Source organism: Vanellus vanellus (assembly GCF_965231255.1).
Source record: "Vanellus vanellus genome assembly, chromosome: 3".
Classification (NCBI taxonomy): Eukaryota; Metazoa; Chordata; class Aves; order Charadriiformes; family Charadriidae; genus Vanellus; species Vanellus vanellus.
Window position 1 is genome coordinate 102,631,009 of NC_138907.1, and position 19,624 is coordinate 102,650,632.

Genomic DNA, 19,624 nt, shown 5'->3' on the forward strand with positions numbered 1-19,624 from the left:
AACCCAAACAAACAAAACCAACCCCCTCCCCCCCCCCCAAAAAAAAACCAACCACCCAACACAACTGCTAGCAAGCAAACATCTAAAAGAGTGAAACATTCTGTTATCTCCAAGTCTGCAACAAGGGAGCTTTGCTTTCATTAGCACAAAAAAAAAAAGCACAAAACAAACAAACAAACAAACAAACAAACAAGAAATAGTCACTGGCCTGACCCAGGCTAAAGCTTAAGATCATCTGCAGTAGTGTTCTCCCACCATACAAACCACAGTAGTCTCTGGTGGGATGTCCTGTGGCTTTCAGGTGTTCACAACCAGCATTGCAGTGAGTGCATTCACAGGACACTTTCTCATACTGGGTAAGATGTGTCCATTGAAGAGTAGGACAGCAATTCCTGTCTGTCCCTCAGTACTCATCTGGACACAAAGCAGTTCAGAAAGCAAACAAGCATATGTCAACAAAAAAGATGCATTTGCCAACTACACTGCCTCACAGCACAGCTTGCTGGCTGCTTTTTCTTTTTTTTTTTTTTTTTTTTTTTTCCTTGTCCACCAAGCAAGAAAGTGTCAATTCACATTTATTTCTCAACATTCTGGGTTTTGCTATTTACCACCAGACTTGTACCAGCACATCTGCGTCAGGGCAGCTGGTGGCAGGCAGAGAAGAGGAGGATGTCACGGACGAGGTCTCTGCTCAGATGCTGTGGAAGTGCAGCAGAAGTGGACAGCCAGATCCGAGGTGAGAGCATGGGGCAAAAGGCAGCAGCTGTCAGACGAGAGAGCAGAGCCCACGTGGGGCTGCAGGACAGGATCAGAAGTGCTTCTGCCTAATTAGCTTATGTCCTCACTGTAAAATAGCTGGGTCACCAGCCCAGGCTGAACTGGAACAAGTGTTCAAACCTTTCCTCTGTCGGTATTTCTAGTTTGAAAACACCGGTTATTCCTGCTTTTGGTGGGGGAGAGGAAAAAGGGGACACTTACCCACCTTGTGGGCAGGTGGGAGGTAATCCTTTAGGACTACTTCAGGACCGATGACAGGTATGTCTTTGAGAGCAGACTGCTGAATTGAAAAGGGGGAAGCGCTGGCGTGCATGCACTGACACAAACAAGTGAGCCGAAGCCCCAGAGAGCGAAGCAAAGATCACACACCGCTCTTCAGTGGCATGGACTGATGCTCCGCAGGTCCGCCGCCGCCTGCTCACCCGGCCTTCTACCGAAGCTTTAAATGACTTGTTGAATCAAATGAAGCTACCACACAACACACAATGACTGTGGTGTCCTGAGGATGACTTAAGTTCTCTAAAGAGACTTTTAATTAGGTTGTAAAGCAGCTAAAAAGAATAAACACTTCAAATAAAAAGCAGTAATATCAAACTGCCTGCACCTGAAGGTAGAACAGTTAAATACCATTGCTGCTGATTTCTGAAAGGACCCTGATGACTGAAGACAAAATAAAATAAAAGTTTCTAAATCTGCAACTGTAATCCATTTTGGAAGCAAGGAAAAGGTAAAAATAAGGCTCACGGAGCCTTCTGGGCTCATCTGGGACAATGGTCTGTAGCTGCCGAAGACTGACCTCCAAAAATCTTGGACACCACTGAGACCATCAGCCTTGCACAGCAGCAGCTCTCTCCTTACACTACAGTGTTGTAACGATTGAGATGCTTCTGAGGAACCATCTCTACTGTAAGGGTAATCTTGAAGTAACATATCTTTTGTGATACCCGTAATTATTTTCACATAAATGATAGCATATTTGCCATAACTGTTTTGGGAGAGGATTTTGGAATGAGAATATCCTGAGGTCACGAGACTTGTGTCCAGAACAACTGCACTATCAATACAGTCATAAGCTCAGTTTAACCAGAAACTACAAAAATGGGTAGCAACTAATATATCATGTAGCCAGAATCCATCTCTACAGTAGGTATGAAACTGTACCCATTAAACAAACAGTATTATTCTTATTGGATATCAAAGTAAAGAACCACGCTGAGATTTTGGTATCAAGCATCATGCAGAGTCAAATACGGCTTAACAAGATCTGCCCCCACACAGATTTCCTCAGCAGATACCACAGCAAACCCATCGCTCCTCAGCTCACAAAAGTAACAGATCTCAGCTCCGCTGAGAGCGGAGTCAGCAACAGAACCAGCATAACCCATCTACGAAGATTACCAAAATCCATTTAATTCTGCCATCGCACACGCACTTGCATCTTTTCCCACGGATTTGCGATCCGGGGCTTGGACACTAGACTAAACTGCATGGCTACACAGCACTTCCATGGAGGAAGAGCCAACTCGAACCCCCTTACCTGCCACCAGCTACAGACCGTTAGTGCAAATCTGCCCCTACACAGCAACTACATCGACGCTACGGGCTTGCATGACCAAGCCCTTGGTAGCCACGTTCAATGGAAGCAAGAGGAGTAGCAGCAGAGGAGCCTGACAGGCTTTTGGCACAGAGAGACAGCAAAATGCCGGCAGACACAGAAGTGCAAGAGGCTCATCTCCTACCTAAGCAAGGGGGTCAGTCTTCATCCGAGAAGGGGGTGGGCAGTGGGACGGTTCGGGTGGGAAGGGCAGGAAAGCCACCCCAGTGCCTCATACCCAGCAGGCACTGTCCAGCGTGAAAGCTCACAGCGATTTTGTTCTTATCCCCAAAAGAGCTGAATGAAACAAGCTGCTGACAATCTGTCAAAGGCTGGAAAAGGTGTAGGACATTAAAAAAAAATAAAATAATCCAGACTTCCACACCACAGCTGTTAAGAGAAAGTAGGGGGGGGTTGCAATTTCTTTCTGATAAAAATCCTACAATTAAATTAACACCTTCAGGGCATGCAATATCATGACAAAAACACATCAGTGGAGTCTGGAGGATTTAATACTTGTTGAAGGCAAACAAAAAAAAAAAAAAAGACACCTCTTCTTGGAGAAGAGGGATACTAAAAAGGAATGCACCACGTCTGCAAGAACACAGCATACATCCACAGCATACATAATCCCAAATATCAGCATGCATTAAATTAACTACAGAAACCCCTCCTGTCTGGAAGAAGCTACGGAACAAGAAAAGCCATTAACATTTTAATGAATCTGGGATGGCAGGGCCCGAAGCTCTAAGAGCTCAGCCTCCTGGGGTTGCGCAGAAGAAAAGGGGGGAGGGAGAAGAAAAGGCGGGATGAGCAGCACGGGCAGCGGCCTGCTACGATTCCCAGGGATCTCAAACAAGCCACACACGCTTTGGGAGACAGTGAAGAAGCTTAATGAAGCGCCAGCCAAGGCGCAAGGAAAAAACTGCAGAAATTTGAGCACTTCTTTCTCCCTTTGGAGACTGCACTTCTTTTCCGAATCACGGGGTCTTTTGAGACTTGTCCCGGGGAGCGCCCAAGTGCTGTGGGAAAACAATTAGCACACAGGCGCTTCTGATTGTGCCTGGAGCAGAATCTCTCCGCCACCGTGTAGAGCAAAGACCTGCGCTGCAGCTCAATGCAAAGCACAGGAGCCTTACCCAAACTTCAAGGACATCAAGCAAGGAGGCTCCAGCGACCCAGCGTCCTTGCAGAATTCACCGGTGATGTGAGAATCCAGGAAAAGATTTACCCAAGCTTGGGGAGCCTGAGGGAGCCAGCAGTCGTTTCAGACACACAGCAGTTGAGCATCTATCTCAGAAGATGCTACAGGGAATACTCCGAGTCTCAGACGTGCTTTGCCAGCAATTCAAAAGCTCAGGCATCCACTTTCGAAATTCTACAAGTCTGTTTTCTTTTGCCTCAGAGCGAGTACATCAGCTTTTTGAACAACCTAAGACCAAGGGGCAGAGATAAACTGCGTCGCCAAATAACCTTCAAAGTCTTCACCATCATGATGCTGCTTTCTTAGCACAGCCCCCCTGCCCTCTGATATTCCCGTTCTTGATTTATCCATTCAACCAGTGCTCAGATAACAGCCTCAGCCAGACTACAAAAGCACGGTGGGGATGCTTCCTAGGAAATCTGCATGAACGCATGGGCCTTGCAGAGGAATAAGAAATAGCATCAACATGCAAACAACCCAGGAAAAGTTTGATATTATATGGCTCCTAGCCTTCCCCAAACCCTTCTGCATCACTAAGGCTCTCATCTTACCCTCCCCAGACTTCTCTCACGTACACCCAAGATCACAGGCGCACCGCTTACATCTGCTGAAGATTTTTGAGTTTTACTTAGAAGGATTTTTGTAGCTCTAGATTAACCAAAAAACTGCTTAAAGGATTAATTACGTAACATAACACATTTTTAACATATACGAGCATGTCTTGGGCATTTTAAAACACCTGGGAATTTAAGAAAGCCACACTTAAAGAGTTTCCCTATTCAACTTTCCTGAGTGCCTACGAACTAGGGCTACTTACGCAGCGCGTAACACCGCATCGCACAGGCGCCCAGAGCTGCCTCCAAAGAGCTGGGAGGGATCCTGCCGGGGATGGGGAGGGATCAATCCCACCTCCAGATGCAACACCTCAACGCTGCAGAAAATGCAGCTGGCCACCGTGGCCTGGAAGCGCACCCAAGTCCAGCCGTACGATATACCCACCATCTCATGGACCTTCAAAGATCATACGCTGACCAGAGGGTTAGAAAGTATGAGAAAGGAAGACACGTTACCATTTTATTATCAGGGAAATGGAAGTACTTTGCCTATTCAAAACCCTCTCCTCCTCCTCCTGTGATGAGAGGTTAAAGTATAAAGGGATACTCCTGAACACAGAACATTAAATGAATTTATATTTGCGTTGTTAAGCTCTTGAGGAAACAGAATGGCCAGAACTGAAAGCAATTAGTGCACCGAACCAGACAGCTAAAACAACAAAAAACACAGAACAATGATCTCTTATTTCCCCAGTTCAGATGTCAACATTACACTTTCCTATTCATGCAGCATACTGTGTTTTGAAAAGCTAGGCTGTTTTTCTCTGCCCGAAAGGAACACAAAGAGTTCCTAGTTGTTGGGTTGTTTTGGTTTTTTTTAAGTACTTTGGCAGTTAGAAAAACAAAAACCAGTGGAGTGCAAACCACCAAACAGGAGAAACCTTTGGCAGGTTGAGAATCTGCTGACATATTGGAAGGTGGGTTCAAAATACAAAGTTAAGAAATGAAAATACTGTAAATCTCCAAAATCTTATGTGAGAATTCCCTCTGCCAGCATCCCAGACGGTGTGTGTTTTGCCTTTTAATTTGCAGAGCTGTGAGACAACCGTAACATGACTATAAAGCGGAAAGAAACATCAGTCATCTTCTGCCGTGCCCCCCCCCGCACCACCTCGCACGGTGCGTTTTTCATTCGAAAAGTCAAGTCGCGCAATAACCATGACATGATTAAGCAGAGGGAAGCAGTATCAGTCACCTTCTGCAACGAACCACAGAGGAGAGAAAGTAATGCAATAAAATGGGCAATTAACACGGAACCTTGGATACAGGAAAGCGACTGCTCCCTGCCACCTGCATTGGTCCAGCCCATCCCTCGAGAAAACACTTCCCTGTGCAGTAACTTCCAATGACACACACGCATCTACCCAACCATAAATGTTCACACCATCTGTTCTCGTTACAGTTGAGCTCTCAAGCCAACTTCCAAGTCAGGCTGACAAGAGTTCACATGGCTCTGATCCACCAGCTCTTTTGCAGCTAGTTATTCATTTGCAAAGAGAATTACTAAGCCAACAGAGTGCTTCCTTTTGTATAAGGTCTGTCACAGACAGTACCCACTCAGCCAAACTCAGTAGCCAAAACACTGAGCCAATTAATGCTCGTGTATTTCTAAAATGTTTTAACTAATGTGTTTCTTCTGTCTCACAGATTTTTTTCCAGTTTTCTTCTCTTACAGGGTTTTGCAAATGTGCATAAAATTATATGGTTCACAGAAATTTTTCAGCAACTGCCTGGAGACTCATTACGCTTCATCAATTATGTTATCAGATAAAGATGGCATTAAAGGCACCAAACAAAGATGCAAATTTCGGATAGTTATAGGAAGGTAAAGCCGCCACTGAATATTCTTCAGTGGCAAAGGGTCAATGTGAAGTTAAACCGTAAAGAAAAAAAGGCTCCCTGTTGCACTCTTTCTTCTCTTGAATAGCCACTTAACATCCCTCGCTTATTTACAAGGTTACGCATCCTTGCTCTCTCCCACCTCATCCATCACATCCATCTCGTGCACATCCACTGCATATAAGGAAGCAAAAATATCTGACAGTTGCTCTAATTCGGTAACACGGATTCGCCGTTTCTAGATCACCGGGTCATAAGGCTGTTTAAAGGTGACCCACCAGCCCCCAAACTTCTTGCAGAACTGGTAAGTTCACCGGGCCACACAACAAAAAAAAAAAAAAAAGTTTTCACTCCCTCACAGCTCAGGACAATATAAACAGCAAACATTACAACCGAATTATAAACCCACATGGTTTCCAACAACACATTTTAAAAGACAGTTTCTCCCAGCAACCTTTTCTGAATTTCTCTCTGCAGGTGACAAACAGACTGATTCTTCTGCCAGAAGTACAACCAGAAATACCAGCACTCTGCCTCTTGCTAAATCACAGGTAAAGAGGGGAGCAGAGAGAAAGAACTGGACTTCTAACCCATAGGCAGCCTTGTTTTGGACAGAAAGGAGCTTTTTTCTTCCAACCTCTTTTTTTTTTTTTTTTTTTTTTCTTAACTGCTAGGCATTTCAGAGAGCTTGGGGAAAGAAATCAACATTGTGACAGATACACATAAAAATAGGATGCAAAACATTCTATAAATCGGAAAATAAAGCAGGCTTTCAGAAAGGCAGAACTACAGTCAAGCGTTATTTTATTACTGTATTTCCACCACCGGCTCTCCTCTGTTCCTTCCTCCCCCCCCCACCCGAACTACGGGCAAATCCATGAATTACATGGAAAAGCGTTCTGCGGGACATGGATGGCAGCTTGAGAGATAGAAAAACCCTACTAACCCAGTTCTATAGACCATGTCAGAGGACAGTATAGAATCAAACAAGTTAACGTTGGAGCTTACCATTTCGAGACAAATCAAGCTCCACCAGCTGCATGAAATTCGCTATTTCTGGGGGGAGCCGCTGGATTTCATTATCACTAAGTCCAAGCTTCCGTAACTTCACAAGTTGGAAGAAAGGCTGAAAGAAAGAAAAAATTCCGTGTCAGACAATATTCACACAACTCACATATAAGCACGATAAATGATAAGCAATAACTGGAAGCCGCTTTCAAAATTTGAGCTAATTAAAGTTATTGCTTAAAATCAGTTATGCAGACCTCTGTCAGACCTGCATCAGAATGAATATTTTGTTTTAATTTTTACATGCAAACAGACTATAATCTGTGTTTTACCTAAAATGAAAAATTATTTGGAAAAAAAACAAAAGCCATCTGTAAAGCTCACTATTAAAGATCAGAGCAGACAGACCCTAGCGAAACCCAGAGTGCTTGCTTCAAAATCATTAACGGGGTGAGGTTACCCAGCAGGGTAATTAAAAGCATCCTAATTACACGGGGCTCATTAGGAAGTTAATGCAGAGAGACACTTCTAAAGGACAAACCAGAAAACCCACAGAGAGGGACTGCCAAGGTCTTCTTCACTGGCAAACACCATAATCAACCAGGTTACGGAGCCGGCCTCCCTCGGGAAGACTTTCTTTCCAGCCTCAAACATCCTCCGCTCCGTGGCCCAGTTTTGGAAGGACTAATGCAAGTTGGGCGGGATACGCACGATTCCAGGTCTTCCCAGCTTGAAGAGGAACCCAACCCAGCCCTGTCCCTACGTTGAGGACATGGCCACGCAATGCTAGCGGGATGCTAACTTTCCCTGACCCCCAGCTACGGGCTCAGAGGGTCTGTCACCCCCCCAAGACAAAACAACCATCGGAGGAGACAGGCCAAGCTACAAGTCAGGTCAACCCCAGGTGCTGGGAGCAGCTGGTGAGTGAAAGACAAAACGGTTATTAAAAACCAATTAAGATGTAGGCATCTCTAGGAAAAGCTGGAGAGCCCTTATCTCATCACAGCTTTCCCCTCTTCCAGCCAGGCCTTTTGAAGGAGAGCGACTGCAAGTGGTGAGGATTTATGCGGAATTAAGTGACTTTACATGCAAGTCGTCTTGACCATAACTGACTGGACTCCTCAAATTTTGGAAGGTTTTTGTGCCCCTGGACTGCAGCGGCAGTTTTGCCCAGCAGTCAGAACCTGTGCATCTCACCCACCCATGGCCCATGTGTGTGCCTGCACCCTCATGGGTTTTGCCCCTCAAACCAACAGGAAGATGCTAGCAAGTTTGGGGTGTCTACCTACATTTAATCACCTACAATCCTTTATTGGAAATTAGCACCTTTTTTATTATTGTTTTACTTTTTTGTTTTTCTTTAGGTGCTGGAGCGTGTGCTCTGAATGTCTCTCATTTCTATCTTAGACTGATACAAGAAGAAGCAGTAAGACAGGCATCTTACTAAGAGATAAGGTTAAAATCATCTTATGAATTTGTATTATGATACAGGCTTTCAATCTTAGTCTGAGCATCTTATGCCCAAGATCATAAACCAGGTTTGAAGTGCAAGGTTTTGCAACCTCAGCCCCAATCTTTCAATACACTTTTTTGTTCCTTGTCACAGAAAAATAAAACACAACTGAAATTAATGTGTTTTCCCTCAAAAACATGGGTTCCTTTTAGGGAATAAAAAGGATAGAGCTTTAAAAAGTTTATAAAAACCTCAGCAGCCAAAAGATGCACCAGATCTAAATGCAAAAACTCAAAGGCATTTTTTGAGTCAGAGCAGCGGTCTGTCCCCACCAAGTATTAAAGGCTGTTGATAACAGAGTTAAAATTGTATGAGGGAGATAAAAACCTTTACAGTTCCACATTTCTAGCTCCCTAAAAACATATATTACAATTTTAAAAGCCACAAGTGTTTTTTCTTTGTCTTCACAAGATCCATAACTGCATTGTCATATCATTAACATTTTTTATATTCTAAAACAAATGCATCCCTTTTGCTAAATATTTATTAATATGACTAAACCAAGAATTCATCAGAAGCTTAGAAAAGCACTTAAAGATACTTTTGTGAAAACACAGCAGGAGCACACTCCACAGAAGTGATCCCAATCTGTCCTAACACTGTCCAAAATAAACACTTGCCAAAAAGTGTTCCTCAGACAGTGTGTAGCTGCTAAACTATATGGCAGTTATAAATATTAGTGTTCTACTACAAATCTTTTCATGAGCAACAGCTGTCCTTGCCAGAGATGCTCTACAATGGCAAGTGAGAAAAGACAGGAGGAACATGGTTGAAAGACAGAATGGTCACAGAAAGCTATGAAGACCTTGGCATCCCTGGGAAGGCTGGAAGGCACCCCACCACACGTCAGTGTTGTATATGTTTATTAAACGTGTAACAAACAAAATTGCACAATAGCTAAAAGCATTCCTGTTTCTTTAACTGAATACCTAAAAGAAAAATGAACTGGGAGCTTTATTTCTAGTTTGCATAACAACTTTTAATGAATGACACCGTTTCCTAGATAAAATCAGAAGCTGCAGTTATGTGAATGGCATTTCTTTGAACTTGTTTTTTTCCTTTAAAGTACAGAACTCAACCACTCTTGCATGTTTAGTACATCCTATTCCCATTTCAGTAACTATTCCTCCTTTATACAAGGAACATCATTAGTGTTCTAAAGCACTACTGGAGAGGCAAGCGCCTCCTTTTTGCCATGTTTGTTCTACCTGTCAGAAAGACCACAGGGGGAAAAAAGAGAATTAAGAGCTTACTGAACAGAGTTCAACATATGTAAATATACGTATATATAGATATAAATAGCTGTAATTTCTTAAATATATGCCAAGCAGAAACATGTTCCTAATTCAATGTATCAGACACAGTTCAGTCTCTATTTGAAAAGCTCTCATGCGAACCAAAGTGCAGTGGGGTTGTTGGCCAGAGCAGCACATCCACCCAGCACGCTGTAATTGCAGGTTTTGATTGCAGACCCGACGTCCCTGCGAGTATCTTGGCAACACTTTTAACGCTGCTCAGTTTAGCCAGCCTAATTAATAGCACTTCAATGAGACAAATAATTCCATAAGCATCAGCGCTAAAGAAGCCTACAACTTTCTACGTAGTGGCAATTCCCAACCTTCGGGGGAAGCTTTTCCTGCTACCAAAGAGTTGGTGGAGGTTTCTCTTATACGGATTTCCTAAGAACACACATCTTGAACGGAGTCCTTCTCATGCTGGAAAACTAACCAAGTGTCTCTCCTCCACTCAGCCACGTATTTTTTAAAAAACTTAATTCTGACAAAATTGGGTCGATGTCAGCCAACAGAAGAAAAATAAGAAAAAAAAGTTATAAGTGTATGACTCACTGAAAAGTATAAACAGTGTGATCCCACAGTCCTCATTTTTTATACCTTTTTTTTAAAAGAATACCACTACAACTAGCATTCGATTCTAAACATAAAAGTTAACAGAATTAAGCCAAACTAGTAGGAATGATAAAACTCGAGATCTTCTCCTGCAAAAGTGGCCAAAATACCACATGTTGTCAGCTTTCTTTCAAAGGTTCACTCCTGCAATAAAAAACACTCATGCCCGAGAATCTTGCCTGAATGCTTCAGCACCTTTCCTGATAGAAATAAAAAAAAAAAAAAAACCAAAACATGGAAATAGACAAAAACAATAGGCAATTGAAATAAAAAAAAAAAAAAAAAAAAAACAGGAGGGCACGAAGACCTAGTTGCAGCTAACTCTGTTTAAGGGGAGAAGCAACATCTCACTGCTAGAGCCTTTCCAGCGCTAGAGATGGCACAGGTCGCATAACAATGTGTACTGTGTTAAGCAAAATGTTTCCATAAAAAGGCTACTACGAGCAGCAAAGAGAATTAAAATTGGAACTTTTATGAAATCCACTGCCTAATTTTCGAGGTGGGCCAGCATGAGCAGCAGAAATTAGAACAAGACGGAGAGGAGGAAGAAAACTGCAAATTAACTCTAGTTTCAGGGTTATATTCACACAGGACAGAACGAGATTTTTTTTAATTTTTTTTGGTGCAGGCACTTGAGCTGTTGCTGACAAGCTTAAAAATTTGTGAGTACTTGTTCTTATGTCAAGTTTCCCTTAGACACCAATACAGATTTTCAACATATGCATGCTGCCTCAGCTTTAAAGGCTTCTTCAGGAAATTACAATATTACATTCAAACAGGAATTATGTAAACTACCAAGACAGAATACATTACTAGGTCCCGTTTCTTAAACGCCATCTATATTTATTTCACCCATTTTCCAAACCTATAGCCGAACCGCTAAAGGATGTCTGCGCTGTAGAATTAGAAAGTGACACACAGTAATTTAAACATAGTTTAACCCCTAATTGTATTCCTGCTTCAAATCTTACTTGAAGGTGTTTCTTCAGGCAAACACAAGCAGAAGCTGCAATTTGGTTTTGGTAAGTAAAGCAGTGAACAAGATAAGGCATCAAATTTGTGAAATAACCTCGCAGCACAGCTGACACAATGGTCTCCAGCTCCCCAGCCAAGTCCCCAATCACTTGCTTTTGGCTCCTAGAAGTTATTTTTCTGCCTGCACCATTGCATGGCTTCAGCAGGAGAGCAGGGCAAGCCCAACCTTTCTTTAGGGTACCATGCCGCTTGGTGGTCAGTGCCAGCAGTGTGCCCAAATAGCCAAGAAGGCCAATGGCATTCTGGACTGTATCAGGAATAGTGCGGTCAGCAGGACTAAGGAGGTGATCATCCCCCTGTACTCGGCACTGGTCAGGCCCCACCTCAAATACTGTGTTCAGTTTTGGGCCCCTAACTACAAAGACATTGAGGTGCTAGAGTGTGTCCAGAGAAGAGCAACGAAGCTGGTGAGGGGTCTGGAGAACAAGTATTATGAGGAGCAGCTGAGGGAACTGGGGTTGTTTAGCTTGGAGAAAAGGAGGCTGAGGGGAGACCTTATTTGCTCTCTACAACTACCTGAAGAGTAGGGGACACTCAGTGGTAAGGATTCCAGGGGATGAGACACTCGATGCCCTACACTAACCAACTGGTGGTATTTCAGATATTGCTTCTGCTCCAAAGTCAGCTACTGAAGATACCAGCCAGCTAGGAGTTGTTGAGAACCATGGCCACACTTAGACCCACAGCGAGCTGTAACGCGCCCTGCCCTCCACTTAAGCCGTCGGGCACCCCCAGCAGAAAGCCACAACTCACTTGTAAGCAAAAATCTCCTTCTAGGATGCAATCTTGTACATTGCCATCTTAAAATCCATCCTAGAGACACCCACCAGGCACAGGAGTACTGAGGAAAACCAGCAAGAGCACTGAAAGGGGCCACCTTCCCCTACAAGCACATTCTAACCAGCTGCACAATGAAACACTGAGGAAGCTGGATCCTGCTCCAGATTCACAAAGTGTGTAATGAGTTCCCAGAAGACTCCAATGAAGTCTAGTGTGGGTGTTATCAGCTTGGCATCTCCCACAAGCCTACCATCAACATCAAGATCCCTCAAGTTACTCCACCTGCCTTCTTCACCTGCAAGCAGGGACAGCTGATGAGGGCAACAGGGTTTCACAAATGTGGATCCTTCATGTTCCTCTGGGCCAAACACACTGTAATTTTCAAATAAAGTACTAAGCGAGACACTGAAACTATTTCTGAGGGCAGGAACTAATTCACAGCTCAGCACAGCAGAGTCACATGCAGTTGACGGCTCTGTATCGAAGTGTTACTGGAAGCAGCTACTGGATTCCTCTCAAGCCATGAGGAGATGTAGCAGCAGCTGGTGATGGACGATGGTATGCAGACCGCTGCCCACTTGCTAGGTGGCAAGCCGGCAAATGGACAACTGCTCCATGCAGCTGAGGTCTCTAATTCTGTCTTCACATGTTTCATGGCAAAACCAGAACCGCTACAGATTTTTGGAATGGTGAAAGATTGTTTCACATGCCCAAACCATGTTCGTAGAATATGCTGAAGCTGTACTTTGCTCTTACAGCGTCCTAGCACCGACTTTGTCATCATGAATAACAATGAAAGATGGCATAGGGGCAGACATTCAAGCAGGAATCCATACAAAACACTAATAAAATTTCACATTAATAGATTTCACGACAAGAGAAAGTATTAATCAAACATCACAGTTCATGGGCACATACCCTAACCAGAACCAGATGTTGCAACTGCTATCTCCCCCTCCAATGGATGCTTTCAAGCCCAGCAGGAAGGATCAGCCAGGCAGAAGCACTGTGGAGTGTCTACAGGAGACAGAGCAAAAATGATAACCGATGCCTCACTGAAGCTGGCATTCAACATCTACCCGCTCCGTTTCCAGCCCCATTTTCAAAGCACCTGCCATTTTCTGAACTACAGCCAACAGTGGGCCAGTGCAGGTCCTAGTCTCGGTTGCTACCATCATTTTAAAAAACGAACAAGGGACTACCCACTCTCAAAAACCAATACGCTGCAGCACTGAATTCAAATGCTGCTCTACTGAGCGACGCATCGAACAGGTTGCCTCATACTGTTTCCTGGCAGGAAAGGATTTATTTTCTCTTTTATGTCAATTAAGCAGAGGCAACAAAGGTTAAAGAGCACTTGATGCCATGGCTGTTAGAGTACAGCGGTGGGAGGGACTATCTCTGCCTTTGAGAGAAGCCAGAAAACATCTGCTACAACGAAATATGGATTCATTGCAGTTAAATGCATTTTCCGTTTGGAGAAACAAAAAAAAAAAACAAAAACCACATTTAATCTCACTAATGAATTTGCAGCATGCATTTTTCCAGCACACAAAATTGTTGGCAGGCGGTAACATCTTTTTTTAGACCAACTGATATAATTAGAAAAGTAACTCTATGTATAATCATAAAATTTATTTTAGAGCTACAGATGTGTAATCCTTTGCCCACAAACCTTGTCTTACCTGTGTACATCACACAGAGAAGGGGATGCTACCTATTTACTACAACAATACATCCCTTACAGAAAAAAAAAAGTTGAAAGTATTGAAACATAACAACCTAATTACTTTCTTCCAACTGAGGTAAAAAAAAAAAAAAAATCAGTAGAACTCAGCTGTTACTACAAAAAACTGCCATTAGAAAATATTTCAACCCAAGCAGACTTCAAAATCTTCTGAATAACCTCAAGGACATTAACAGGGAAGTCAGACTTCATAGGAGACACCAGACTAACTTCTCCCTCTGCTCCCATGGGGCTGTGGTCTTTCACATTTGATGTCAAAAGGCATAGCATCTTCTTCAAGTCTTAAACAATACAACAGAAAAATCAGGAAGCCAGCAGAAAAACTACACATTTATCTGGTAATAAACTTATTTGGAGCCTTCAACACAGTGTTCTACATTTAGAGGGATGTTAATATAATTTTATATCATAATTAATATAATTTTATTTATTTTAATAATTCAGTCATGCAGTGCACACTAGTACTAATTGACTAAGCTCACAAAAGGTTTTTACAAAAGGTAAGTATTCTCAAGACACTGAAGTTGTAAAGTTGCAGGTGTTCTTAGTATTTTACATAGCATTTGTCATAGCATTTGTCATACTGAAAAAAAGATTCTTGAACTTTCAGTAAAACTACCTTTACTGTGTGCGTACAGCCTACTTCAGTTTCACACAGTGGCACAGTTCTCTCTCTGATATTAACTGGAACTACATGCTTGTTCGAATCATATACTGGTATTTCTTCAAGAATTTACAGCAAGATGTGCAAAACACCATGACACTATCAACATTAAAAGTAAAACGCGATTAAAGTGAATAACAGTGAAAAACATGTCAATTCTATTTGCATCATTAAAAATATTAAAGCTAAAGACAGGTAAATTCCTTGACATGCCCTCTACAGAACCATAGAACAGTTGAGGTTGGAAGGGACCTCTTGGAGATCATCTAGTCTATCCAAACCCCCTACTCATAGCATGAGTCACCTAAAGCAGATCACCCGGGACCATGTCCAGTCAGGTTTTGAGCATCTCCAAAGATGGAGACTCCACAACCTCTCTGAGCAACCTGTGCCAGTGTTTGACCACCCTCAAAGTGAAAAAAAGTGTTTTCTTATTTCAGACAAAATTGCCTGTGTTTCAGTCTCTGTCCATTGCCTCTTAATGTCACGGGGCACCTCAAGAAGACTTTTGCTATGTCTTTGCACCCTCTCATCAGGTATTTATATACACCAGTAAGATCCCATGAGCCTTTTTCTTCTCAAGGCTAAACTATCCCAGCTCTTTCAGCCTCTTCTCATGACAGATGCTCCAAGCCCTTAATAGTCTTTGTGGCCCTTTGCAGGATCTGGCCCAGTATGCCCATGACTCTCTTCTCTGAGAAGCCCAGCACTGGACACAGCACTCCAGGTGTGTTCCCCCCAATGCTGGCCAGAGAAGGATCACCTGCTGGGAATACTTTTCCTAACACAGCCCAGGATACCGTTGGCCTTCTTTGCCATGAGGGAGAACTGCTGACTCATGGTCAACCTGTCAACCAGGTCACCCAGGGCCTTTTTCTGAAAAACTGCTTTCCAGACGGCTGGCCCCCAGCCTGTACTGGAGAATGGGGTTATTCCTCCCCAGGTGCCTGCAGGGCTTTGTATTTCCCTTTACTGACCTTAATGGGATTCCTTCTCTGACCATTTCTCTAGCCTGTCAATGTCCCTCTGAACAGCAGCATAAACACCTTTCTTATCAACCACCTCCAAGTAGATCCCTGAACATGCCAAAGTCTGTTTCCCAAAGTCCAGGGTTGTGATGTTGCTTTTTGACCTATTCCCTCCTCTCAGGATCCTGAACTCCACCATCTCACAGTTACTACAGCCAAGGTGACCATGGTCACTACAGACACTGCAACCCTGACCTTCACATCTCAACCCGTCCGTTCTTGTTTATAAGTATGAGGTCCAACAGAGCACCTCTGTCCATTGACTACTTGACTACGTGCCTTAGGAAGTCATCAATGCACTCCAGAAAACTCCTGGATTGCTTATGTCCTGCTGTGTTGTCCTTCCAGCAGATGTCAGGGCACTTCAAGACCCACATGAAGACCTGGGCCTGCGAATGGGAAGCTTCTTCCAGCCAGCTGAAGAAGGCATCACCTACTACTTCTTCCTGATCAGGCAGTCTACAGCAGACACCCAAAACAATGTCACGCACTAATCCCAACCTGCTCTCAGCTGGCCCATCATCCATCCCAAGGCAAAGCTCCACATATCCCTGCTGCTCTCTCACATGAGGGGCAACTCCGCATGCTTTCCTTCCTGGCCTGTCCTTCTCAGAAAGCCTGTTTTGATCCACTGCAGCACTCCAGTCATGTGAGACTTCCCACCACGTCTCTGTGATCCCAATGACATCTATAAATTTGAAAAAAAATGAAATAAAGCTTCTGGATGTTTACATCTTAAGAAGGGATGGTTATAACCCGTAAGCACAAATTTAAAGAGGAATATCGTATGATATCATCTCTTTCCACAGCAGATTACTGGCCATTGACCAAGCAAGCGTCTTTCAGGCTTACGGTTGCATAATGGCAGAACCTATAGCAGAACAGCGAAATTTAGTCTAAAAGGTTTTTTTCCTGACAAAAAGGTGTGGTATGGGAAGAACAGAGGGACTTTTTCTTAAAGAGCTTTCACAGGATTTTGGTACGATAACAGCATCCCTGGATTTCAACACCACATACAATAAAAGAGATACAGACGCTGCCTAAGCCGAAAGCCAAGCAGCAGCACACCATCGCCTTCTCTCACACAGAAACTGGGGCACGGGAGGGGGACAGGGTTTAACCAGGTCTCTCGGGGAAGGGGTCTCACATCAATCAAACGACTCTGCCGAGAAGCATTAGCATATAACACCAAGAAGAAAAATTACAATTCTCTCTCTCTCAGGGAAGTGAAGGGATTCAGAGTTGCATCAGATCAGGTTTACAAACACCACATAAAAATAATCCCCACAAGAAGAAAGAATTCAGCAGACTCTTAAACTAAACTATGCGTACATAAAACGGAATTTTTTTTTTTTTTGCCATTGGAGTCTCCACATAAACAACATCTGCAAAACATCTCACGGGAAAGTGGTTTTTATCCTTTGAGTAGAACAACTGAGCAGCAGCAAGACACAACAGCAGCAAAACAAGAGTTACAAGCTATTTCCACCACCCACCAATGCAAAGAATGCTAGTGATTTAATATAAAAGCCAAAATACAATACTGCATTCAAAGGTTCATAAAAAAAAAAAAATCTATTTTTTTTTTTTACAAAACAGTGGGGAAAAAAAATATGCAGAGATCCAGTTTTGGCCTGCCAATTCCATGCACAGAGAAATTAAGTTGACAGGATGTATCAGCCCTTAAATTCTAATGTACAGGAGCAGGAAACAACATTTCATCAACTACAGACTGATCTATAGAATTGAAAGCATTTTATTTTTATCTGATGCTTTTCATTAGAGAAGCTATTGAAATGCATCGTGCAGAATGTGTTATTTTCTTCTATCAAAGCAATTTGCCAGAAAGCCTACTCTTCAGCGAAGTATAGTTTTTGACGTGTAGCAAATGACATACTACACATTACAGCTTGAGTTGAAAAAGCCCTCCAGTTTTCACTCCTAAGGAAAATAAAAGTGGTCCAGGTTTAGAAAAAAATACACAAACTACATTTCTAAGTCGCTCTATGCACACTGGCAACCACGCACTATGGTTTTTTCCAATCAAATCAGACACACTAAATATTCAACAGAGGGCACTTAGGATCTAACACAGGAGAAGGAATTATTTAAGCAAGTTAAGAGACACACTCCACCACTGGCCCGATACAAAGCCCTTCCTTCTGAGACTGAAGGGTGCAGCTCTTTAATTTGTCTTGTAAAGCAGAAGTGGTGAGAAGCATGCTGACAGCTAGAAATTGCTGTTCTGTGGGAAAACAGCCACATCTGCCAAGAAAGGCCAGAGAGACCTCAATATTGTGGAAAACCACCAGCAGCTTAATAGCACACAGCCTGCTCCTCCAGTACATCCCACCAGGCTGGCTCATCCCGCAGAAAGGGTAAGAGCAGAAGAGGGAACCGGGGAGGCAGCAGAAAGGAAGGGGAAGAAGCAGAGTGTAAAGAAAAGGGAGGAAAAAAAAAAAAAGTTTGCAAGGGCAGTCAAGAATCCAGCACAGAAGGGACAGGAGAGGAAGCAAAGAATGAGAAACATAAGGCAGACGGAGCTGTTTAGGTCGGAGGAAGTAAGCAAGATCCTGGGATATCAAGGACGGGGGAGGATGGGAAAGTATGAACATGCGGGGCAAGGAACCCGAGACACCAGTGGTAACAGCAGAGAAAGGTCGCTGTCAACACAAGCACAAGTTCTCCATCACGTAATCAGGGAAGGGAGGGAAGGGCTCCAGGGGTCCAGCAGAGCAGTTAAGGAGAGCTGGGGAAAGAATCAGAGCACTGGCACGGGAAACTAAAAGGATCCCCATGCAGCAGCAAAAGGATATTTGTAAGTTACTGTACAAACAAAAATGATTAACTTGTATTCCTGAGAAGCTGACGGGTACAGCTTCAGAAAAGAATGTATTTGTGGGGAAAAGGGGGTCAGAGAAACTGAGTTCCTGGTCCACACATGCATTAACGCACAAGGGAGCAGACAAGGGGAGGAGTGGAAATAATGGGGGCAAAGACATCTCCCTCTGCTTCTTGGACATTTCTTTTCAGATGTTTTCCAGAGGAACCCTTCCTACCCCTCGCCCTTTAGAAAAAAGGTGAAGAATTCTACCATACCTTTTGGTCAGCCAACACAACATAAACAAAACCAACGGAGTAATTCTTTCAAAATAATGCACGTGTTATTTCTTGTTTCTCCTCTCCTGCGGACACTTCAGATGACGCTCACAACGTGCTACACCGCAATGCTGCTGGGTCTTTCTGCTTGCCCTTCCCCATCGAGATGCTACAGCAATTCTTTAAGTCATCTTCTGTCTTTTGAGGGGGTTCTTGTGTGTGTCTGTTTTGTTGGGTTTTTTTCGGTAACACCCTAACATAGGTCATGCTCTACTGTCCTCTGGAATAACAGAGGCTTTAAGTACGCCAGCAAAGAGTGCAGATTAAGCAAAGCCTAAGACTACTTCTGTACCTCAAAATGGAGGTTTTAGGGTGTATTAGAGTATATTCTTTTACTGGTGTATTGGAGCAAACTGACCAAAAAACGCTTTTCACTGCTACTTTATAAAACTGGGGCAGGGAGAAAGAGGGGCGAAGAGGGGAAGGGTGTGCATCCGACACAAGTTGCCCCATCATCTTGAGAGAAGTGCAGCGAGTTCATGTATTCCAACACGCCACTGATATTTATCTGCTTTAGAAAGCTTAACATTTGAAGGGACGAAAAAAAAATTGTGCAAGTGGAAGGAAAGCAGATTTCATCTGGAGATAAAACCATCATGGGTGTCTCAGACTTGCCACATGGCAAAGCTGGGAAAAGAACTCACCAGTATCTACTTGGTTTCAGAGAAGTATTACAAGACCTCCTGCCTGCTGTCATTGCTGTTTCAGACTGCCCCTGCCCACACTGGGAAGACGAGGTCTGAACTACCAGTGCA

General features: G+C 43.4%; 1 protein-coding gene across 1 annotated transcript in view; it reads right to left on the minus strand.

The window, feature by feature from the left end:
- The window catches only part of LRRC1 (leucine rich repeat containing 1), a gene marked incomplete at its 5' end in the record, with an annotated part of 73,719 nt that overhangs the window by 50,868 nt on the left and 3,227 nt on the right, over nucleotides 1-19,624 (minus strand). The window contains one exon of the mRNA XM_082481870.1: nucleotides 7,037-7,154. Coding sequence (XP_082337996.1) covers nucleotides 7,037-7,154 — 118 coding nt within the window. The remainder of the gene's footprint in view (nucleotides 1-7,036; nucleotides 7,155-19,624) is intronic.